The following is a 23998-nucleotide window of genomic DNA, read 5'->3' as shown; positions in this document are numbered from 1 at the left end:
GTGACTTCTTTTATGACCTGGATCTTTTTCTGATACGGGTACTGAAACTGAAGGAGACAGTGGAAGAAAGATTGGTACCGTATAAAAACACCGTTAGAGAAGGCGCCTGGGTGGCTCAGTCGGTTGAACGTCCGACTCTTGATTTCAGCTCAGGTCATCACAGTTCGTGAGATCGAGCCTCACGTCAGGCTCTGTGCTGTCAGCATAGAGCTTGGGATTCTCTCTCTCCTCTCTCTGCCCCTCCCCTGCCCTTCTCAAAATAAATAAACAAACGTTAAAAAAAAAACAACAACATTGTTAGAGAAATGGAAAAGCAAAGAAGTCAGACAAATTACAACGTATTTCTGTAAAGTTACACAGAGCGCTGCACCGTGTCTCCAGCCTCCCCTTCCCCTTCTGCCACCCCTGAGGCCTCAAGCCGACCCCTCCTCTGCTTTAGCCTACTCACCAGGAGACTAACCAGGATAAGGACCCTTACGATGAGCCACTCCCATTTAGTGAACGGTAAATCATCATCGTGCCATACAGTTGATGAACTCTGTGGGTCTTCGTGTGACAATCTATTGACCGTATGGCAAGAACGGTACGAGATGTTTTCGTATCCTGATCGCTTGACCATTCATCGTGTCAGACGTCGTGTGCAAGACTCGTGTGGCAGTGGACCGCCTATTCCCGTGTGGGCGTTAGGTGAGTGAGATTTACTGTGAAGTTAATAGCATGTTGGTTTTCTTACTGTTTTATAACTTTACTTTCAAAGAATTACGTCACCATACAGTAGAGTGCGTGTCTCTCTCTGGTAATTGGAGAAAGTGTGTATCAACCTATCACAGGTACGTGGTTTTTAAAAAAATGTATCAGCGTTTCCAGCACTGTAATGTGAACATGACTGTAATACTGTGCACCATAAAAACTTGGTAACGACTCATTCGTCAGAGCATAGGCGAGGCTACCATGAAGCAATCGTATTGATTACACTAAGCTACCGTGATGCAGTCTTATTGCTGCTGCTTCATTATTAGTGCCTGAATCATTATACCTATAAGTAAACACGAATTTCTTTCTCACATCTTTTCATTTTTGCTATCCGGTGTTAGTAATGCATGTAGCGTCCACATTGTTCTGCTTCATAGGAGATAATGGTCACATGGGTGCTGACAGATGATTCATCTCATAAACAGACAACATAAACTTACAGTATAGAGAAATACAGGACGGGGCTGTAAATAGATTTTTCTCTTCCTCGTGATTCTCTTAATAACATTTTCTTCTCTCTAGCTTTCTTCGTGGTAAGAATACGGTGTGTAATCCATACACAAAGTATGTGCTGATTAACTGTTCTTATTATCGGTAAGATTTCCAGTTAACAGAAGGCTACTAGCAGTTAAGTTTGGGGGGAGTCAAAAGTTACACATGGAGTTTTGACCTCACAGGGTGTCTGTGCCCCTAACCTCTACGTTGATCAAGGGTGGGCCATCTACACGAAGGTGCCTAACACATTATCTGATAGAGTAGGCATTCCATAAATGATAGCCCTCAGAGATTTCCCGTCTAACTATAACATGGGGCTTCCCATGGATGAGCACATACAGCCAGAGGATCTTTGTTTTCTCCTAGGAAAACAGAACAGTGTCACCTAAATAGATTAAATGAATAGTACTTGTGCGACGCCTGGGTGGCCCAGTCGGTTGAGCGTCCGACTTCAGCTCACTCAGGTCACGGTCTCGTGGTTCGTGAGTTCGAGCCCCACAGAGTCGGGCTCTGTGCTGACAGCTCGGAGCCCGGAACCTGCTTCGGGTTCTCTGTCTCCCTCTCTCTCTGCCCTCCCCTGCTTGCACTCTCTCTCTCAAAAATAAATATTTAAAAAAAATTAAAAAAATAGTACTTGTGATGGTACTTTATAAATCCTAAAGAATTATCCAAATGTAAGGTATCATAATTTTGTCATTGTTCATTCATTGAACAAGTTTGAGCTGAGCACCCACTGTGGGCCAGCTACACCAAGTCCTCAGAGCTAGAATAATGCAGCAGTGGACAAAACATTGTATTCTAGTGGGGAGAGACAAGACACAAGTGAAAATATATACGATTGACCTTTGAACATGTGGGGGTTAAGGCATCAAGCCCCCCCCCCGCCAACGCACACACAGTTGAAAATCCACATATAACTTTTGTCTCCCCCAAAACTTAACTACCAATAGCATACTGTTGACCAGAAACCTTACCGATAACATAAACAGTCAATTAACACCTATTTTGTATGTTATACACAGAATATACGGTATTCTTACAATAAAGTAAGCTAGAGGAAAGAAAATGGCGTTAAGGAAATCATAGGAAAAAGAGAAAATACATTTATAACCCTGCACTGTCTTTGTGGGGAAAAAAAATCCGCATATAAGTGGACCAGTGCAGTTCACAGTCCTGTGGTGTTTGAGCACAATTGTGAAGGACGTAAGACAGCAAGCCGTACAAATACATATCTGGGGGGAGCATTCTAGACAGCTGGCTCTGCAGGCGTGAAGGCCTCATGGCGGCAGCACGCTGCCTTTGGCCGGGAGCGAGATCACCACTGCGACCGAGCCGTGTGACAGGAGGGAGGTGGGGTCAGAGGAATACCTGGGATGAGGTAAGGGGCACATCGTGTAGGGTCTCGGGAGCCACCGTACGGACCGTGTGTGGGAAATGGGAAGCTGTTAGCTGCTAGCTGAAACGCACGTTTCAGAAGGATCGCTGTGGCTACGTGTTGAGCGGGATTATCCGCGAGGCAAGGGGTGATGCCAGGAGGTCTATTTGGGAAGGAACTGCGGCAGCCGTAGCAGAGGACTTTGGCGGCTTGCACCCTAGCGGGAACCGTGCAGGCACAAGGAGGGGCTGGATTCTTGAATTTGAGATTTGGGGGTCAGTGAGGGAGAGAGGAGTCCAGGTTTTTGTACTGAGTGACCGGATGGTTAGGGTGGCGTTTGCTGAGTCAGGAGAACTTAGGCAGAAGGAGCAGTGCGTTTTGGGGCAGAAGGTCAGGAGTTTGCTTTTGAACGTGTTTCAGACACCTGTTGGGCTTCTGAGCAGAGAACTGAGTTGTTCTGGGGGGATCTGGGCGGAGACCCAGATCTGGGGAGCCGTCAGCACATAGCTGTGATTTCAGGTTCCCCAGCAGCATACCAGCGTCAGAGAAGGGGGGTGCTGGGGACCTGAGGTCAGGAGGTGAGGAGCAAGCAGGGGAGACCAGCGGCGTGAGGAGGAGAGGAGACCCAGGAAAGCTCGGGATCCAAGAAGCCAAGGGAAGAAAGTTTTCGAAGAGGAGGGACTATTAAGTTGGATCAAATGCTGTAGCCGAGGCAAATAGGGTGAAGGCTGAGAATTGAGCATCCGATTTAGCAGACTGAGAGTCCTTGGTGACCTTGACAAGGAGAGTGGAGAAGATGTCTGAGAAGCGAAAATACCTGTGTCGAGAATAGTGTGCAAGTTGAGAAATTGTTTCCTGTGCTTCTCAGTTTGGACTGTTTTTAAGCAGCCGTTTGGCTAGGAAATAGGTGTGAATTCTCAGCCAGTCCATTTAGTCCGTGCTGCCCATGGGATTCTTCAGATTCTGAGAAAATAACTTGCCTTAGTTGTTTCTACCTGGGTTTCCGGCGACAAGGAGAGTAGCACGTCCTCAACGGGACCCTGGCGTGGGGCCTCCCAGCACCCTGTCACCCTCGCCAGAGGGTGACCTCATCGCTGTGACCTCAGGTCTGCAACTCAGCTTTCCCAAACCAGGGGAGGGGTCCTTGGCGGCCAGCCCCCTGCCGCTTCTTCGTTGTTCAGTAGGTGGTGCTCTTCTGCCTAAGTTAGAACAAAACCAGGCCCCCTGCAAGGTTCTGGGGGAATCCAACTCCTAAAGATGAAGAGTGGGCTCCCTCCACTTGGCAAATAGTTCCCCTGCAGGGTTGGGCAGAGGAGTTGCTGTGTAGACCCCACAGGGGCTTGGCAGGTGGCACTTGTGAGTAAAGGTCATCTCCCTCCCCACGTGCAGCGCCTGAGAGAAGAAATGGAAGAAATCACGCAGCAGCAGCTGGTCCATGACAAGTACTGCAAAGACCTCATGGGCTTCGGGACGAAACCTCGCCACATCACCCCCTTCACCAGCTTCCAGGCTGGCCAGCCCCCGCAGTCCAACGCCTTGGTGGGACTGCTGGGGTACAGCTCTCACCAAGGCCTCATGGGTTTCGGGGCTTCCCCCAGCCCAGCGAAGTCCACGCTGGTGGAGAGCCGGTGTTGCAGAGACCTGATGGAGGAGAAATTCGATCAGGTAGGTGGCGAGAGGCCTGCCCCCTCCTCTCCCAAGCCCCGTGCTCCCTTTCCGTGGCCAACCCTGTGTTCTCCTGTCTCAGGTGTGCCAGTGGGTGCTGAAATGCAGGAATAGCAAGAACTCGCTGATCCAAATGACAATCCTTAATTTGTTGCCCCGCTTGGCTGCATTTCGACCTTCTGCCTTCACAGGTGAGGATGTCCGTGGACACGTCATATCATTACCTGTTTAAGGGAAATCGCACGGAAGTGATTCCAGAAAGTTACATCTGCCTCTCATTGGAAGCAACAACTAAGGGGCTAGTCTCTGGTTTCTCTGCCTCACGTCTGATTTCAGTGGGGCCCGGCGTAGGGTTTCCACAAGTGTCTGAGGCAGCCGACACGGGAAGGACCAGAGTGTGTAGGCAGAGAGGCAGTCCTGGAGCCAAGCGACTTCGTGCGTGTGGAAGCCAACAAGTTCGTGACGGACGTCAGAGGGACCGAAGGAAGGGCAGTTTGGGTTGAGCTACTCTGCAGCAGCCCCTCTGTGGGGCGGGGAGGATGTGGTGACCGCCCTGCTTCTGCCCCTGGCGTGGTCACCCACTGCCTCACCGCTCACGGGGAGGAAGGACTGGAAGTTTCAGAGGCAGGTTTCGGGGATGATGGCCTGGGGGCTCCTGTATTCCTGCCCTGTTTTCACTGGGCAGCAAGAATCCCCGGCTCCCAGAGCTGCCCCCGCCCAGATGCTGGCTTCTCCCTTGGGCCTTCCTGGGCTACTCCGGCCGGAAGTGCTCTTCCCCCTTCCTCGATAGCCTCCGGCCGTGGAAAGACTTTGGCGTCAGACCTGGGATGACTCCTGCTTCTGTCCTTCCTGGGATGACTCCTGCTTCTGTCCTTCACCGTGAGGTTTCAGACAGGTTATTTGACCTTCCCAGGCCTCCACTTCCTGACCCGTAGAGGCGGAATAACAACAATCCTTGCCTCACAAGGTGAATCGTGCTCTAAACGCCTGCTCTAAATGCTTGGCACAGAGTAGGCCCCCATAAGTGGAAACCATTATTCTGTTATTACTGCCTCCTCTGCCTCCTCAGATCCATCTTAGAAGTAAGGTAAAGGGAAAAATTAGAATAATGCTCTGGTTGCCTGTTCATACTTAATATCCTCATCTTACCTCCCTGCTTGCCGAGTGCAGAGCCGCCGTCTCGAACGTCTCTTTGCACTTCACTGTGGTGCCCGTCGCCTGTGCTTAATAAGCGTTCAGGACCAAATGAGAGCCAGGAGTGGAAGTGGAAGGTCAGCCTGACCCTCCACAGACGCCATCCTCTAGCACACAGACTCATTTCACACTCCCCAGTCCAGATGAAATAGGAAAAAAGTATAGTTGGTGAGGTGTTAAATGTGCCGCGTGTGAGAATAGAAGGTGTTGAGGAAGGACAAGACAATTAGCCACATAAAATCAATGAACCAGAGAGAAATGATATCATGAAAATTGCCCATATTTTTTTCAGTTTTCCGTTTTTCCCACCTGGTACCCAGCAGCTATTCTCTTCTTTAATGACCAGACATGCCCCTGTTCAGTAGAGCTTTAAATAATTGTGGTGTGAAAGTCTCTGGTTCAAAAGAAAGTAATAACTAGGCCAAATTTGATCAAAGTCTGTCATGTTGTGGAAGCAGTTACCCCAGTAAGTTCAAAGGACCGCCTAGCAGCAGGATACAGAGGCTCAGAGGGCCCCTAGGTTTATTCTTTTGATGTGGGTTTTTGTTGTTTTATTAAATAATATACTAAAGCGTGTCGTTGATGTTCAGCCTGGGCAGCCTCCATCCATGGAGCCTCATTGGGAAAGTGCCACATTTTTAGAGCTTACAGTTTGGACGTCGCCGCTTAAACTTCCTAATGACAGAAGCTCTGGACCTATCAAAAATGCCCTAAGATTGGGCTGGGCTCTCTCACAATATCAGATCCCTTAATCTCTTAGGGTGCTAAATCTGGCAAAGGAAATCACCCTCTTGATTTAAGCTCCCTTCCTGCTGAAATGCTGTTCCCGTCCAGAAGTCCTGTCTTCCTGGCTGACGTGATGTGATTTTCAAGCCCCAGCATGCTTCGGTGTCATTTGACCACGAGAGCCACGAGAGAAGATCTTTCTCGTCAGGATAAATGCAGGGAGGCATATGTGCTGTCTGGGACTTCAGCTCACTGCCTCCTAAATGAGCTGTGGCCCTCAGCACCCCTCACTTTCTAATGGATGTGCGGTCTTGCCTTCTCTGCTGCCGTGTATATTCTGCGGGTGCACGGACTTGAGGCCAGCAAGATGGAAGGGAAGAAAGAGAGAGAGGCAAAAATCAGGAAATTCCAACCTTCAGAGGAGTAATAACACTTTGGCTTAAATTGCCCGAGAATCGCCTACCCGTGCACATTGGCTGATGTAAACTTAATGAAAATACACTTGTGGCTTCCCAAATTACAGACTAAATCTTGTTCTATTAAATATAACTATAACAGAAATCTCTGGGTAATAGCAAAGTGATTTCCAGGCCTAAGCTGAATAGAATGGCCTGTTTATTGCAAACAGTATCCAACAGTACTTTAAATTTCAACATAATATAAAATCGTTTAGATGATTCTCTTTGTTTTTAAGCAAGATTTAACATATACTTCGTAAGAGCATGTAGTCGTTCCCTCAAAATATAGCACTAATGGGGACGATCGTGCCATGTTATTGTTTCAGAGGCTCTTTAAGTTTTGGGTGGGTTTTTTTTTTTTTTAATTAAAGGGGGAAAAAAAATCTTACATTTCTAATATTTCCAAAAGATGTATCTGAGGAGTGATTAGCAAGCGATTATCAAGACTGGTTAATACATCCTCTAAATTCTTCTTTACATCTTTCCAGGCGGCTGTCTTAATTTATTCCTAAATGTAAGTGTTTTATAGGAACTCTGACCTTTGGTACATACACCAACCCTGACCTTGAGCCATATGCCTTGTCTTTTTTGTGATCAGATACCCAGTACCTCCAAGATACCATGAACCACGTCTTGAGCTGTGTCAAGAAGGAGAAGGAACGGACAGCAGCCTTCCAAGCCCTGGGGCTCCTTTCTGTGGCTGTGAGATCTGAGTTCAAGGTCTATTTGCCTCGTGTGCTGGACATCATCCGAGCAGCCCTACCCCCGAAGGACTTTGCCCATAAGTAAGTGTCTCTATTAGGATTTCACCCTCCGCCCCATTTGGTTGGGGAGGAAGGATGCTCTATCCCAGTTTCCATGGAGCTCAAGCCCATTCTCTGCATCATTAACCACCAGGGTGTAGCAAGTCATACAAAGAACAACCCTTCCTCAGTTGAGTTCCAACCTTTTTCAAACTAAGTGATATACGTGTGTGTGTGTGCGCGCGTGCGCGCGCGCATATGTATATATGTACGTATAAGTAGATTGGTCTGGTGAAGGGATAAGCCTCCCCATTCTAGAGCCCAGCCTTCTCGTTGAAGGGAGAATTTCTTTCCGTCCGGTGGCTGTGCTCTGCACCCTGGTCCCTGATGTACACATTGTTCAGTTCGCTTCCTAAATAGGTACCTTGGCCAGCACCGCGCTAAGCCACATGGTGCCTTTTGTGCCAATTCAGGAAAGGGGCCCCTTTCTCAAGACACGTGACTGCCATCTGCTGGGCTGTGGTAGATTCAAATGTGTGGTGACTAGGGTGTGGTGGGCCCCCTAGAATTGGGCAGGAGATGACCGGCACACCAGCGAGTCGTGGCCCTACCTGGGTAACCTGCCTTCCTCGCCCCAAGGCGATTTTGAGGTGGGGCATCACAGAATGTCATTGTGTCTCAAGTGGCCACTCACTCACTCTTTCGGTCCTCTGCAGGAGACAGAAGGCAATGCAGGTGGATGCCACAGTGTTCACCTGCATCAGCATGCTGGCCCGGGCAATGGGGCCAGGCATCCAGCAGGATATCAAGGAGCTGCTGGAGCCCATGCTGGCAGTGGGACTGAGGTGGGTGTCGGAAACCTGAGCTCCCGTCTCGGGGAGCATGAGACTCGAACCGCGGTTTTGGGGTGGTGCTGAAAGCGAGGCGTGGGTGTTTGCGTGTGAGATTGGGTAGGCGGGACAGCTCGCGCTAAACATGGGCTAGTTTTGAATCTTGGTTTCATCTCTAGTTAGCTGTGTGATCCTGACCCGGTTACTTAACTTCTCCGAGCCTCCATTTTCTCACCTGAAAAGGGGCCACAATAGCAGCTCCTGTTGTCTGGGGTTGTCATGGAGGTTAAGTGAAGGAGTTCATGAAATAGCCACTCTCGGCACACGACTTTGTGTATAAGAAGTGCCTGACCGATGTTTGCAGCTATTTATGTTGTCGTTGGGAAATGGCCTGGCTTTCCTTGCATTAGTTCTCTTTCTCTGTAAAATAAGGACACTGCTCTCCGTTTGCTTCCCAGATTTTTAATCGAGACTTGGTCTTCTGCAGTGGCTAAATTATATTAAGCAAGTTCCTCTCTGGCAAAGACCAGAAATTCGTAGATTGATCTGAAACCTCTGACCAGGCCAACAGAGTTCCGGTCATTTATCCTAGTTTGTAGTATCCTTTCTACTTTAAAGACCAAGTGGTGATGGGCCTAACCCCCTGCTGGACGAGAAGGGCTGTTTCTTCTCAAGAACAGACAGATGTCTTGTCCAGCACCATACACGCCTGGTTTCCTTCCCCTCAGCCCTGCCCTCACTGCTGTGCTGTACGACCTGAGCCGTCAGATTCCACAGCTGAAGAAGGACATCCAGGATGGGCTACTGAAGATGCTGTCCCTGGTCCTTATGCACAAACCCCTCCGGCACCCGGGCATGCCCAAGGGCCTGGCCCATCAGCTGGCTTCCCCTGGCCTCACAGCCCTCCCTGAGGCCAGCGACGTGGGCAGCATTACTCTTGCCCTGCGAACTCTCGGCAGCTTTGAGTTTGAAGGTAAGAAATTGCCCCAGCTCTTACCAAGACACGGAGTGTTGCTGGGAACCCCGAGGAAGGAACAAGGGCGCCTAGCATTGCCGGGTCTTGGCTGGGGATCTGGAGACCAGGTAGCTGATCGGGTAGTGGCTCAGCCTTCTGGGCTCTTTGCATGCTTTGTTAATTCGTGCTCTTTGTTTCTCTGTCCCACCCTGAGTTTGGGGGCAGATGGTGTTCAGGGAAATTCTGCATCGATCCAAGGAATGAATGCTTCAGAGAGACGAGAAAGTCAGAGATGGAGCCCCACCCCATCCCCCCACATCCATGAAGCGGAGATGGCGTTTAATGCTTTAAAATGTCTAAGCCAGAGGCTTTAAGGTGTTTCCGTTCCTACGGCAGTATGATTTTCAGCTGTGGCGTCCTGTGTAGTTCGGTTTAGAGTTCTAAGCTGCAGATAAACCCACATTAATGCCCCTAGGGAGATCTGTTTCAGGAGAGAAAAAGGGATACTTTTGAAATTTAAGATCATGTAGGTGGTTGCTCAAGACTACAGGGAAACAAGCAAGTACAAAAAGCCTAAATGTGCGGTCTGAATGCTTACAGCCATCTGTGGTTTCCCTCCTGTAGCTCCTTCACTTGCCTTGATTAACACCCAGCATAATATATTTCTAATGAATAGAAAGTAGCTATATTTACACCCAGCCAACATCAGACTCTCTTTTGCTATTCAAATCTGGGAACTAAAATAGACAAGGTAAATTTGATCAAGAATTGTTTTACTCTCTGGGAACATAAAGAAAGGTTTGGGTCAGAATAAAACGAAATAATTCATCCTTTGAAGGGAATAAAGAAAAGATTAGGATGGGGGGGTGGGTGGGGGGAATGCCCTTTTTCTGTCTCCCAGCTCCTCTGCTTCGCTTCTGCCTCTGCTGATTCGAAACCCACTTGTTACCTTTTTAAGAGAAGAGTTCTGGGTCAATGTCTTGTTGAAAACTGAATTCATCGCCATGAAACGAAAAACGCAGCCAGCAAGTTGTAGGCCTGCCGTCCAGAGCAGCGGTGTTTATTTTGTCTTCTCTCTGCCTTTGTATCCAGGCCACTCTCTGACCCAGTTTGTCCGCCACTGTGCGGATCATTTCCTAAACAGCGAGCACAAAGAGATCCGCATGGAAGCCGCCCGCACCTGCTCCCGCCTGCTCACGCCCTCCGTCCACCTCATCAGCGGCCACGCGCACGTTGTTAGCCAGACTGCGGTGCAAGTGGTGGCAGACGTGCTCAGCAAACTGCTCGTGGTCGGGATCACAGATCCTGGTGAGGTTCATGAGACAGGAGCAGTCTGGGGGAGTTTGGACACTCGGGGCACCGGGAATTAGCCAGTTTCATGGCGTGCCCTCAGGGAGGTGATGGCCGGCTCTTTCTCTGCCAAAGCATTAGGCTTGGCTACTCCAGCCAGGTGGCGTAAAACGATCTGTCTTTAATCCTGTTGTCTTTGCTCCTGTGAGCAAAGAAAGACAGGTTAGACGAGAGAAGGGTAAGTGGCAGCCTCTCACGAGGCCGGGGGCAGTGGGGGCGGAAACTGGGAAAGGACCAGAGGATGATGGCATTGAAGAGGCATTCCAAGGCTCGATTGCTCTTGCAGACCCCGACATCCGCTACTGCGTCTTGGCATCTCTGGATGAGCGCTTTGATGCACACCTGGCCCAGGCAGAGAACTTGCAGGCCCTGTTTGTGGCCCTGAACGACCAGGTGTTTGAGATCCGGGAGCTGGCCATCTGCACGGTGGGCCGGCTCAGTAGCATGAACCCGGCCTTCGTCATGCCCTTCCTGCGCAAGATGCTCATCCAGGTAATGGGGTGACAGTCACACCTAGTGGCAGTCTGGAAGGGACTGTCATTGTGAGAGCCATTTGGGGAAAGAGAGATGAGGACAAGGAAGGGGAGAAAGATCAAGATGCCTGGTAAAAGCCACATTTGGCTCCAAGAGTCCCTGTTTTCCCAGCTTGGCAGTTACAGTTCAGGGCTGATCGCCTCATGAGCCTCTTACCCCCAGCGGCACGACTCCAGGGGCCTCTTATCCCCGGCGAACCTCGTCTGCAGGCAGCTCTTTTCTTCTTCCTGGCAAGTCACCGGAGATCCCGCTTCTTGGCACGTTTGGCTCAGTCTGCTGCCGATGGTGTCAGTTTTGCTAGCACCTCTCTGTCCCCCTGCTCTCCTGCTCCCACCAGGTCAGGCACAGAGGCCCAGGATGACAGTGGTTCCAACTCTGCTTCTCATAGTCGTTGCCCCCGGCCTGTGGTCCGTGGCTTTCGTTCTTAAATAACGTCAGATGCCAAGCCAAGCTGCTGGACTGGAGCCAGAGGTAGATTTAGGTTGGCCTTGCTGCTCCATCTATTGGGACTTTTTTTTTTTTTTTTAAGTGGGCCCGGTGTGGAGCTTGAACTCACAACCCCGAGGTCAAGAGTCGCATGCTCCACCGACTGAGCCAGCCTGGTGCCCCAGGATTTGCAATTCCTGCTAAAACCTGACTCCTCAGTTTTTGTCTCCACGTAGCGTCATAAACTCTCTGGCCTCCTGGTTAGGGGCCCATGGTCCAGTCCTTCTTGCCTTGAGTGATTTCCACCCACCTCTTCTGGGTCTCAGTGTGGCTCGCCCGGTCCTTTCCTGTCCCCTGACTCCACCTTGTCCCTACGCCCCCCTCTGCTTCCTGAATCTCCCATGGTTTCTTTCGAAACAGATACTTTTCCTAACACGTAAAAACTTAAACACAGAAAAACCATTAACGTGTAACTTTCATCCGAAACAAATGTCATGTATTCACGGTCTGTCCTAGCTAAAGTGAGTGTAAGTTATATCAGTCAACGAATTAGAGGATTATATTATGTTGGCACTTCTGTTTTTATTTTTATTTTTAATTTATTTAAATTCAAGTTAGATAACATAAAATGTGGTATTGGTTTCAGGAGTAGAAGCCAGTGATTCATCACCTCCATATGACACTCAGTGCTCATCCCAAGAAGTGCCCTCCTTAGTGCCCATCACCCATTTAGCCCATCCCCCTACCACCTCCCCTCCAGCATTTAAGAGTCTCTTATGGTTTCCCTCCCTCTTTGTATTTATCTTAATTTTCCTTCCCTTCCCTTCCCTTATGTTCATCCACATATAAGTGAAATCATATATTTGTCTTCCTGTGACTGACTTATTTCACTTAGCATAACACATTCTAGTTCCACCCATGTGGTCGCAAATGGCAAGATTTCATTCTTTTTGATTGTCGAGTAGCATTCCAGTGCGTGTGTGTGTGTGCGTGTGCACGCGCTCACACATTCTCCCCATTTTCTTTATCCATTCATCACTTGATGGACATTTGGGCTTTTTTCATACTTTGGCTGTTACTGATAGTGCAGCTATAAACATCGGGGCGCATGTGCCCCTTTGAATCAGCGTCTTTGTATCCTTTGGATAAATACCTAGTAGTGCAATTGCTGGGTCGCAGGGTAGTTCTATTTTTAATTTTTTGAGGAACCTCCATACTGTTTTCCAGAGTTGCTGCACCAGTTTGTGTTCCCACCAACAGTGCAAAAGGGTTCCCCTCTCTCCAGATCCTCGCCAACATCTGTTGTTTCCTGAGTTGTTAACGTTAGCCATTCTGACAAGTGTGAGGTGGTATCTCGTTGTGGTTTTGATTTGTATTTTCCTGATGATGAGTAATGTTGAGCATCTTTTCAGTTGTCTGTTGGCCATCTGGATGTCTTTGGACAAGTGTCTGTTCATGTCTTCTGCCCATTTCTTCACTGGATTATTTGTTTTTTGGGCGTTGAGTTTGATTAAGTTCTTTATCAATTTTGGATAGTAGCCCTTTATCTGATATGGCATTTGCAAATATCTTCTCCCATTCCATCCGTTGCCTTTTAGTTTTGTTGACTGTTTCCTTCACCGTGCAGAAGCTTTTTATCTTGATGAGGTCCCAATAGTTCATTTTTGCTTTTATTTCCCTTGCCTCTGGAGACATGTCTAGTAAGAAGTTGCTGCAGCCAAGGTCAAAGAGGTTGCTGCCTATTTTCTCCTGTAGGATGTTTATGGTTTCTTATGTCACATTTAGGTCTTTCATCCATTTTGAGTTTGTGTGTCTGGTGTAAGAAAGTGGTCCAGGTTCATTCTTCTGCATGTCGTCGTCCGGTTTTCCCAGCACCGTTTACTGAAGAGACCGTCTGTTTTCCACTGGATACTGTTTCCTGCTTTGCTGAAGATTAGTTGGCCATACGTTTGTGGGTCCATATCTGGGTTCTGTATTCTGTTCCACTGATCTGTGTGTCTCTTTGTGTGCCAGTACCATACCGTCTCGATGATTGCAGCTTTGTAATGCTCCTTGAAGTCCGGGGTTGTGATGCCTCCGGCTTTGGTTTTCTTTTGCAACGTTACTTTGGCTGTTCGGAGTCTTTTCTGGTTCCATACAAATTTTAGGATTGTTGGTTCTAGTTCTGTGAAAAATGCTGGTATTATTTTGATAGGAATTGTGTTAAATATGTAGATTGCTTTCAGTAGCATACGCATCTCAACAATATTTGTTTTTCCAGTCCGTGAGCATGGAATGTGTTTTCATCTCTTGGCGTCTTCTTCAGTTTCTTTCATAAGCTTTCTATAGTTTTCAGCATACAGGCCTTTTACCTCCTTGGTTATTCCTAGGTATCTTATCGGTATTTTTGGTGCTATTGTAAATGGGATCGATTCCTGGATTTCTTTTTCTGCTGCTTTGTTGTGTTGTATAGAAGTGCAACCAATTTCTGTACGTTGGTTTTTATATGCTGCGACTTTGCTGAATTCATGTATCAGTTCTAGTAGTATTTTGGTAGACTCTTTTGGGTTTTCCACGTTAGGGTATCATGTCATCTGCGAAGAGTGAAAGTTTGACGTCTTCTTTGGCAATTTGTATGCCTTTTATTTCTTCTTGTTGTCTGATTGCTGAGGCTAGGGCTTCTGGCACGGTGTTGAACAACAGTGGTGAGAGTGGACGTCCCTGTCGTGTTCCTGACCTTGGCAGGAGAGCCCTCAGTTTTTCCCCATTGAGGACGATATTAGCTGTGAGTCTTTCATATATGGCTTTTATGATGACTTATGTTCCTTCGACCCCTACTTTCTTAAGGGTTTTTATCAAGAAAGGGTGCTGTATTTTGTCAAATGCCTTTTCTGCATCTATTGAAAAGATCATATGGTTCTTATCCTTTCTTTTATTAACATGGTGTATCACATTGATTGATTTATGAGTATTAAAGCAGTCCTGCAGCCCAGGAATAAATCCCACTTAATCATGGTAAATAGTTCTTTCAATGTACTGTTGAGTTCGATTTACTAATATCTTGTTGAGAATTTTTTCACCCATGTTCATCAGGGATATTGGCCTGTAATTCTCCTTTTCAGTGAGGTCTCTGGCTTTGGAATCAAGGTAATGCTGGCTTCATAGAATAAGTTAGGAAGCTTTCCTTCCATTTCTATTTTTTGGGACAGTTTGAGAAGAGTAGGTATTAACTCTGCCTTAAATGTCTGGTAGAATTCCCCTGAGAAGCCATCTGGCCCAGGACTCTTGTTTCTTGGGAGATTTTTGATAACTGATTCAATTTCTTTGCTGGTTATGGGCCTGTTCAAATTTTCTATTTCTTCCTGTTTGCGTCTTGGTAGTGTGTGAGTGTTAAGGAATTTGTCCATCCCTTCCAGATTGTCCAGTTTGTTGTCATATAATTTTTCATAATATTCTCTTATAATTGTTTGTATTTCTGTGGTGTCGGTCGTGATCTCTCCTCTTTCATTCGTGATTTTATTTATCTATTTGGGTCCTCTTTTTTGAGTAGTCTCACTAGGGGGTTATCAGTTTTGTTTATCCTTTCAAAAAACCAGGTTTTAGTTCCGTTGATCTGTTCTCCTGTGGTTTTTTGTTTCTATATCACTTACTGCTCTCATTTTTATTATTTTTCTTCTGCTGCTGGCTTTGGGCTTTACTTGCTGCTCCTTTTCTAGCTCCTTTAGGTGTAAGGTCAGGCTGTGTATTTGGGACCTTTCTTGCTTTTGAGATAGGTCTGAATGGCAATGTCTTTCCTTCCCTCTTAGGGCTGCCTTTGCTGCATCCCAAAGGGTTTGGACTGTCGTGTTTTCATTTTCATTTGCTTCCATGTATTTTGTAATTTCGTCTTTAACTTCCTGGTTAACCCATTCTTTAGTAGGATGTTCTTTAACCTCCATGTATTTGAGGGCTTTCCAAATTTTTCCTGGTGGTTGATTTCAAGTTTCATAGTGTTGTGATCTGAAAATATGCATGGTGTGATCTCAGTCTTCTTGTACCTCTTGAGGGCTGATTTGTGACCTAGTATGTGATCTGTTCTGGAGAATGTTCCATGTGTACTCGAGAAGAATGTGTATTCTGCTGCTTTAGGACAAAATGTTCTGAATATGAGTCCATCTGGTCCAGTGTGTCATTCAAAGCCATTGTTTCCTTGTTGATTCTCTGCTTGGTTGACTTATCCACTGCTGTAAGTAGGGTATTAAAGACTTCTATAATGGTATGATTATTAATGAGTTTGTTTACATGTGTGATTAATTGATTTATATGTTTGGGTGCTTCCAAGTTGGCGACATAAATATTTACAATTGTTAGATCTTCTTGATGGATAGATCCCTTAATTATGATAATAATGCCCTTGTTCATCTCTTGTTACAGTCTTTGTTTTAAAATATGGTTTGTCTGATATAAGTATGGCTACTTTGGCTTTCTTTTGACTTCTGTTAGCATGATAGATGGTTCTTCATGCCCTCACTTTCAATCTGCAGGTGTCCTTAGGTCTCAAATGAGACATAGGGTAGCAGAATGGATTAAAAAAACAAGATCCATCAATATGCTGCCGGCACTTCTGTGTTTAGCCTAATGGTTTATTTCTTCAACCGCTGCCCTGTGTGAGGAGTGTCCATCACTTTAAGTCTTTTTAAAATACCTAAGGTTTTACGGGGCACCTGGGTGGCTCAGTTGGTTAAGCGTCCAGTTTCAGCTCAGGCCATGATCTTGCGGTTCGTGGGTTCGAGCCCCATGTCAGGCTCTGTACTGACAGCTCAAAGCCTGGATCCTGCTTCAGATTCTGTGTGTCTCTCTCTGTCCCTCTTCCGCTCATGCTCTCTGTCTCTCTCTCAAAATAAATTAAAATAAACAATAAAAAAATATACCTGGGGCGCCTGGGTGGCTCAGTCGGTTAAGTGTCTGACTTCAGCTCAGGTCATGATCTCACAGTCTATGAGTTCGAGCCCTGCGTCAGGCTCTGTGCTGACAGCTCAGAGCCTGAAGTCTGCTTTAGATTCTGTGTCTCCCTCTCTCTCTGCCACTCCCCTGCTCACACTCTGTCTCTCTCTCAAAAATAAACATTTAAAAAAAATTATATATATATATATGTGTGTGTGTGTGTGTGTGTGTGTGTGTGTGTGTATATACATATATATATATATATATATGTATATATATAAAATCTCTAAGGTTTGAGGAAGGAAAAGAAATCATTGTTGAACCTACCAGCCCAAATCCTGCTAAAGAAGCTTGAAACAGAAATATCTCCTAATGAGAATATCAGTATGTTCAGTCAGTAGATGTTTTGAGCACCTGCTATGTTTCAGGTCCTGCTGGGTGCTGGAAACCTATTAATGAACAAGCCAGGCATGGCCTGTGTCTTCTGGAAGGTTACAATAAGCTATCTCATTTTTCTGATACTGGAATGTGAAGCACTATTGAATGAATTTACCATGTACTGAGCTCAGCCCTGGTAACACCAAAATTTCTAATTGTTTTCAAATGCATATACAGACCTTCCCAAGGTGAATTGGACATTTTCATGCCTTGATAATAAGGGACATTACCTAAATGTGCTTTGGCCTTTTTCTGATGCCTTGATCACCAGAGAGGGCATTGGGTATTGTTGTGGGGGCACAGCAATGCTCTCTGGCTCTGGAAATGAATCGGGGATCTTTGAAGTGGCCCTTGCCACCCCCGAGAGTTGTGCTCTCCTCACGGGCACGCATTTTCTCCCCTCCTGCGTCTCCTTGCTCATGTGGGTCCTTTCTCAGCATCCCTGTCCATCCTCTCTCACAGCTGTCTGCTGTGACAGGGGAAAAACAGGCTGCCAGGGGGATCCAGAAAGTCAGGATTATTAAATCAATAACCGGAGACAAGATATAATGTGAAATTGTAGACTCCTCCTCTGGGTAGCTGAGTTAACATGCACTGTTCTCATGGTTCAGAGATTTCCTTCTGGCAACTTCAGCTCACCAGAAGTCTGTCTATATTAAGTTGTTTCTGTGAAGTCACTATGAGTAGAACGTGCTGATTTGCAGGTGTTTTAAGGATGTCAGAACAAACATGTTATTTCTGTTCATAAAGGTCCAAGGGGAATCTATTGATATAATCCCTCACTGTTGGGGTTTAGATGTGCCTGAAACCACTACTGAATACTAATATTTCTTTCAACATCATAGCTATTCTGACTGTTCTTAGATTCTTTTGTCATTAGTTATAAGCCCTCTTAGTGATTTGCTGTCTGGATGGAGATTTTTCTCAAAGAGAGCCCTTCCTTCATACCTTATTTCTTTCTCTCTCTCTCTCTCTCTCTCTCTCTCTCTCTCTCTAATGTTTATTTATTTTTGAGGGAGAGAGGGAAATAAAGTGTGAGCAGGGGAGGGACAGAGAGAAAAGGAGACAGAGGATCACTGTAGGGCTCGAACCTACGAACTGCAAGATTATGACCTGAGCCAAAGTTGGATGCTCAACCACCTGAATCACCCAGATGCCCCACTTCAATCCTTATTTCTGCAGACCCCTGCTCATACTGTCCCTGGTGGTTTTCCCAGTCTCCTGTGACTGTGCTGCACTGTCACAGCTCCGCTCGGGGACGATCGTGGGACCGTGGGAGCTGGGACTGGTTTCAGACCATCTCTCTTCCCACCACTGCTGTGTCCCACTGTTTGCCTTTGTGGAATATCTAGCAACCACTTGATCCGTAATGGAGTTCTGGTTCCTTCCTCTGGTTCCCTGCCACCTTTCCCCTTTGACACACCGTTCCTCTCTAGAATTTCCTCTATCATACGGACCTTTCTTCCCTCCAGATTTTGACAGAGCTGGAGCACAGCGGCATTGGGAGAATCAAAGAACAGAGTGCCCGCATGCTGGGCCACTTGGTCTCCAATGCCCCCCGGCTCATCCGCCCCTACATGGAGCCCATTCTGAAGGTAACCCACAATAGCTAGAGAGACTGGCACTTTCTCGCCAGGTGATCTTATGTCAGCTCATTCGGGACGATGGGAGTGTTTCAGTAGAGAAGTTCTTTGGCCCCAGGCTCGGGGACAAGGGCCACATCAGGCCCTTCTCAGCGAAAGAACTGCAAAAATCCCACCAATTGCAGGAAAGGGCTCTCTTTATAAGAGATAAGAAATGATGCTTCCAGCACATCATCAAATGTGCCTGGAAAGAAGTAGGTAAATAGTGGCATAAAATTGTTCCTTCAAAATGAAGAAAAAATGAGCTTTAAAATCTGAATGCGTTTAGAGGCATGTGAAATCTTTCAGAACTTACGTGCGTCTGGGCAGATGATCACACAGGTATCATTCGAGGAGGCATGGGAAACGTTTTTCAATCATGGCACTTCCCAGCTCTCTCGTATGTCAGACTGGGCTCAGAAAAGTTTTAGAATCCACATTCCAGAGAAATCCTGGATTTGTAAAGCCTAGAAGTAATTTATCTGTGACTGAAATGGTCTCTTGGGTGAACTTTACTTATGTGAAAGAAAGGGTCCTGGTAGATGCTGTCCTGCATTCATTTTCTCATACCTTCTTTTCATAGGCTTTAATATTGAAACTGAAAGATCCAGACCCTGATCCAAACCCGGGTGTGATCAATAATGTCTTGGCCACAATAGGAGAGTTGGCTCAGGTGAGGGGACAACCACTTTTTCCACAGGATGGAAAGAATACTGTTTAGCCTCTGAGGAAATCAAAATAAGGCCGTAATTTCTAATCTTCTCTACCGCGGTCTTTTTCGTTTTGTAGGTCAGTGGCCTAGAAATGAGGAAATGGGTTGATGAACTCTTTATTATCATCATGGACATGCTCCAGGACTCCTCCCTGTTGGCCAAAAGGCAGGTGAGTACTGCTCTTTCTGGACTGAGCAGGACAGGCCCCTGGGAGGCCTGGGCCCTTGTCTCTCTTAGTCACTCACTGCCCCCAGCCAGTGCCCGACCCAGAGCTTGGCACACAGTAGGTACTCAGAAGTATCTGCTGAGTAAAGGGAAGGAAGATATGGAACCAGGATTCGTTGTCATCCTGACCTGGAGACAACTTTGAGGAAGTAGCAGCTCAAAGAAAAATCCAGATCATGTATCAGAGCCCCGACCCCCAGAGGGAAAAGGAAAGCCTGGGCCTGTGGCTGGGGAATCAAAAGCCGCGCTTCAGCAGCCCCCACCCCCACCCCCAGTCCTGGCTTCACTTTGGCCACTGAGGCCATTAGGTGACTAACATTAAGAACAGTCTTAATTTCCCTCGAAGCTCGATTTCTCCCATTAATCATTCAGGATGTGGAAGGACTGTGTGTTTCCTTTGAGGAAGATGGAGCTCTTCTGTATCCAGTGATCGTTGGCATCGGTTTGTGGCCTTGTTTTTATGCCCAAACTCTCAAGGATTTCTGTTGGCGGTTAACAGAACTCTACTGGAAACATTTTTTCTTGGAAAAGCCTCTAATACTTCGCTGTAATTTTTTAAGGAAGAGTACAGACCATGCTTTCTCCTACTGACTCGACCGACCACACGATCTGTTCCTTGTCCAGGTGGCTCTGTGGACCCTGGGACAGTTGGTGGCCAGCACTGGCTATGTGGTGGAGCCCTACAGGAAGTACCCCACTTTGCTTGAGGTCCTGCTGAATTTTCTGAAGACTGAGCAGAACCAGGGTACACGGAGAGAGGTAGGGCACATGGCACACTCGGTCTTTAAAGATTTTGCTGGGAGAATGGAGAGAGATTGTGGCATTAACACGCTCTTGAGAGCATGTTGGTTAGATGTCCTGTCCTCCTGTTTCGTTCTCATAGCTGGCCATTCAGGTATGAACTGGGTATCATGGAGCATCGAGAGGAATACGCATCAAAGCTATGGTCATCGGATATTGTGATGAATGTTTTCTTCTTCCCCTCCCCCTCCCCACCCAGGCTATCCGTGTGTTAGGGCTTTTGGGGGCCCTGGATCCCTACAAGCACAAAGTGAACATTGGCATGATTGACCAGTCCCGCGACGCTTCTGCTGTTAGCCTGTCAGAATCCAAGTCAAGTCAGGATTCCTGTAAGTTGAGGGGACTGATGAGAGACTTATCACATTCTGCCTCACGAAGCGCTTGCCGGCTGTGTTTGGAAAGAGCCTTGGGCTGGTTAACAAATGACAGCACATCGGCTCACTTCATGACTTTTGAGTGGAAAGTTGAGTTTCGTCTTAAACTGCAATAGGGATGCTGCTTCCCAATGTGTCTGGAATCCTTACATCTGTCCAGACTCTTTGCCAAGGGTCAACAGGCTAAGCCTGTACCCGCTTTTTGGTGCTGATGAGAGAGATGTGAATCATCACCCCCTCACCTCTGTTCATCTGTCGTTCTTTGTTAGTCCTTCTTTGATATTTTCTATTCTGGTGCCCAAGGAGCAAGAGGGTAGAATTTATCCTCTCTGTTTTAAATTTTTTTTTTTCCAACGTTTTTATTTATTTTTGGGACAGAGAGAGACAGAGCATGAACGGGGGAGGGGCAGAGAGAGAGGGAGACACAGAATCGGAAACAGGCTCCAGGCTCCGAGCCGTCAGCCCAGAGCCTGACGCGGGGCTGGAACTCACGGACCGCGAGATCGTGACCTGGCTGAAGTCGGACGCTTAACCGACTGTGCCACCCAGGCGCCCCTATCCTCTCTGTTTTAATCGGTAGGGAAATCTGAGGCCAGGCTCGGGGGCATAGACAAACTAGTAGCTATCAGAATCCAGGGCTGTTTTTTCCATCAACTGGTCTGGCTCTGGAGCCCCTCTGTCTGTTGACAAGTAGCCCGAGAGATTGGGTAGGGTATGGGGTTACAGCAGATTCTTCTAGGGCGGACTTATTTCCGAAAGAGTGAAAATCCAGCAGGGGCTCTCCCAGCCCTTCCAGCAAAATGTTGTTTTCCCCAAATAATTTGTTTCCAAACTCTATGGAAGGAACCTTGTTGCTTCCAATGTATTCTTCTGTGTGTTAGAGAAGTGTACCTGTGATAGCACCCTGTCAGACCCGTGACTCAGCAGAGTGGGGGCCGGGTCCCTGTGGGTTTTGTCCTTACTCAGCAGTGCCTGTCCAGCCTCTTGACCCACTGAGTTCTTACCCTCCTCAGTGTACCGTTCAGCCTCCCCTCACCCAGTCTTTGAGATCCTTGCTGTTCAGGTCTGGTGGCATTTGCCACCCCCTTCTCTGAAGTCCCTAGAGGGACCGAGCAGCTACTGAACAGATGCTGGCCTAATTTGGGGGGTAACTGGGGAGTTGGCCTTGACTTTCATTTAGGGGGTGTGATTATTTTTACTGACGGTTTCAACTTCAGAGTTGTCACTTGTAATGATAAGAAGCTAAGTTAAACAGAGCAATTTAAGGAAAACCCATCATGTACCATTCTAGGCTTCTGTAGTTGGGGTCAGAGAAAAGCCAGAAACTCTTAGAAGCCTTAATGGTGACAGCCTATTCATTGGGTCCTGATGTTCTCTGTCCTCCCCGTGAACGCCGATAGCGCTCGGGCTGTTGGTGGCACGCCAGGCTCTACTCCAAGTCGGAGTCACATCACGCACGTATAGCTCGTGACTGTTGCCTTCGTTCTGTCCTAGCTGACTACAGCACCAGCGAGATGCTGGTCAACATGGGCAACCTGCCCCTGGACGAGTTCTACCCCGCCGTGTCCATGGTGGCGCTGATGCGGATCTTCCGGGACCAGTCCCTCTCGCACCATCACACCATGGTAGTCCAGGCCATCACCTTCATCTTCAAGTCCCTGGGCCTCAAGTGTGTGCAGTTCCTGCCCCAGGTCATGCCCACGTTCCTCAACGTCATTCGCGTCTGTGACGGGGCCATCCGGGAGGTAAGTAGCTAAAACCCCACCCCTGCTCCCTCCGCCTGAGCCCCAGCTGGTCCGCTGAGGCAGAATATTTGCATATCAGCTTCTGTCGCTGCCCTCTGCTGGCTGTTGAGCTGAGCACCTGTCCTCCCTCCTCACACTTGACGGAACAGGTGCGGTTGGCTCGGCCCAGTTTCCTGGGTTATCCCCTCAGAATGGTGATGAATGGGTGGGTGGGTGTGTGTGTGTGTCTAGAGTTCAGTGCATTTGTTGGGGAGAATGTTCCACACTGTGGACTTCTGGTTGCTTTCTCATGATTAGATTTAAGTCCATCATTTTTGTGGTTGTTGTTTCAATGTTTATTTATTTTGAGAGAGAAAGAGCAGGGGAGGGGCAGAGAGAGAGAGAGACAGAGACAGAGACAGAGAGAATCTCAAGCATGCTCTGCGCTATCCATGCAGAGCCCGAGGTGGGGCTCGATCCCACGACTGTGAGATCATGACCTGAGCCCAAATCAAGAGTCAGATACTCAACCGACTGAGCCTCCCAGGCACCCCTAAGCCCATCATTTTTAATGAGAATACTGCAGAGGTGATGTTCTTATCAGATCTCATAATGTCAGCTTCTCCCATTAGTGTTGATCATGAGTTTGAGCACACGGTTAAATTGGCATCTGTCAGATCTCTCCATTGTAAAGGTGCCTTTTTCGTGAGCCATCGAGTAATCTGTGGGGTGATACTTCGAGACTAGGACTGTCCTGTTCCCTGACTACCTTTTACCCCGTGGCTGAGTATTCACAGGTGATCCTTGCCTGAATCCATTGTCACACTGATTGCAAAGTAAGGACTTTCTAGTTCTACCATTTCTCCTACTTTTAACAGCTGGCACATTCCTGTGAGGTAGAATTTTCCCCTTTCCTTCCCCATAGCTCCCTTTTGTTCTCTTTCCTTTCTCTGAACCACAGAACCTGCAGAGTGGTTCTGTGGTTGTTATACGTATGCCACTACTGACAACAAACCTGCTAAATAAAGTTTAAGGGGGCTTTTTTTTTTTTTTAATGTTTTTGATTTTTTTTTTTTTATGTTTATTTATTTTTGAAGGAGAGAGACAGAGCATGAGCGAGAAGGAGCAGAGAGAGAGGGAGACAGAATCCAAAGCAGCCTCCAGCAGGTTGTCAGCACAGAGCCCGATGAGGGGCTCAGACCCACGAGCTGTGAGATCATGACCTGAGCCGAAGTCGGACGCTTAACCAACAGAGCCATCCAGGCGCCCCTTTAATTTTTTTTTTTTAAAGTAAATTCTGCATCCAGTGTGGGGCTTGAACTCACGACCCTGAGACTAAGAGTCGGATGCTCAACCAACCGAGCCACCCAGGCTCCCCAGAGTACTGTGTTATAAAGATACTTGAATTAATTTTTCTAATCAGTTTTTCTCTCTGTGATTATATATTCAACTTGATGTACATTTGGAGGAAATAGTATCTTTTTAGAAAGTATATTTTCTCACTTTGTGCCTGGAGGAGAGAAGTGCAGTTTATTTTTATGTGTTCAACCTCATTGAACTCTTACTAATTCTAATCAGCTAGCTTTTCACTCTAGATGATCATACAGTGTACAAAAAGAGAAAGATGGGGGGCCTGGGTGGCTCAGTCGGTTAAGCATCCAACTCGTGATTTCAGCTCAGGTCATGATCTCGTGG

The 23998-nt window shown here is 47.2% G+C and overlaps 1 protein-coding gene across 3 annotated transcripts in view; it reads left to right on the top strand.

Annotated features, from left to right (window-relative positions):
- MTOR (mechanistic target of rapamycin kinase) overlaps positions 1–23998 on the top strand; it is a 135218-nt gene that overhangs the window by 10654 nt on the left and 100566 nt on the right. For 2 of the 3 annotated variants that reach the window (XM_043573739.1, XM_043573740.1), the window contains exons 7-19: positions 4013–4288; positions 4371–4479; positions 7265–7451; positions 8126–8254; positions 8968–9212; positions 10287–10502; positions 10831–11036; positions 18317–18439; positions 19050–19139; positions 19256–19348; positions 20029–20163; positions 20405–20534; positions 22074–22324. In XM_043573739.1, the coding sequence (XP_043429674.1) occupies positions 4013–4288; positions 4371–4479; positions 7265–7451; positions 8126–8254; positions 8968–9212; positions 10287–10502; positions 10831–11036; positions 18317–18439; positions 19050–19139; positions 19256–19348; positions 20029–20163; positions 20405–20534; positions 22074–22324 (2190 nt within the window). Of the gene's footprint in view, positions 1–266; positions 688–4012; positions 4289–4370; positions 4480–7264; positions 7452–8125; positions 8255–8967; positions 9213–10286; positions 10503–10830; positions 11037–18316; positions 18440–19049; positions 19140–19255; positions 19349–20028; positions 20164–20404; positions 20535–22073; positions 22325–23998 lie in introns of those variants that run through there. The other variant, XM_043573742.1, reaches the window with a different exon arrangement.

This window comes from Prionailurus bengalensis, chromosome C1, assembly GCF_016509475.1.
Source record: "Prionailurus bengalensis isolate Pbe53 chromosome C1, Fcat_Pben_1.1_paternal_pri, whole genome shotgun sequence".
NCBI classification, from domain to species: domain Eukaryota; kingdom Metazoa; phylum Chordata; class Mammalia; order Carnivora; family Felidae; genus Prionailurus; species Prionailurus bengalensis.
The sequence above is the reverse complement of the archived record's forward strand: the minus strand, read 5'-3'. Positions and strand labels throughout refer to the sequence as shown.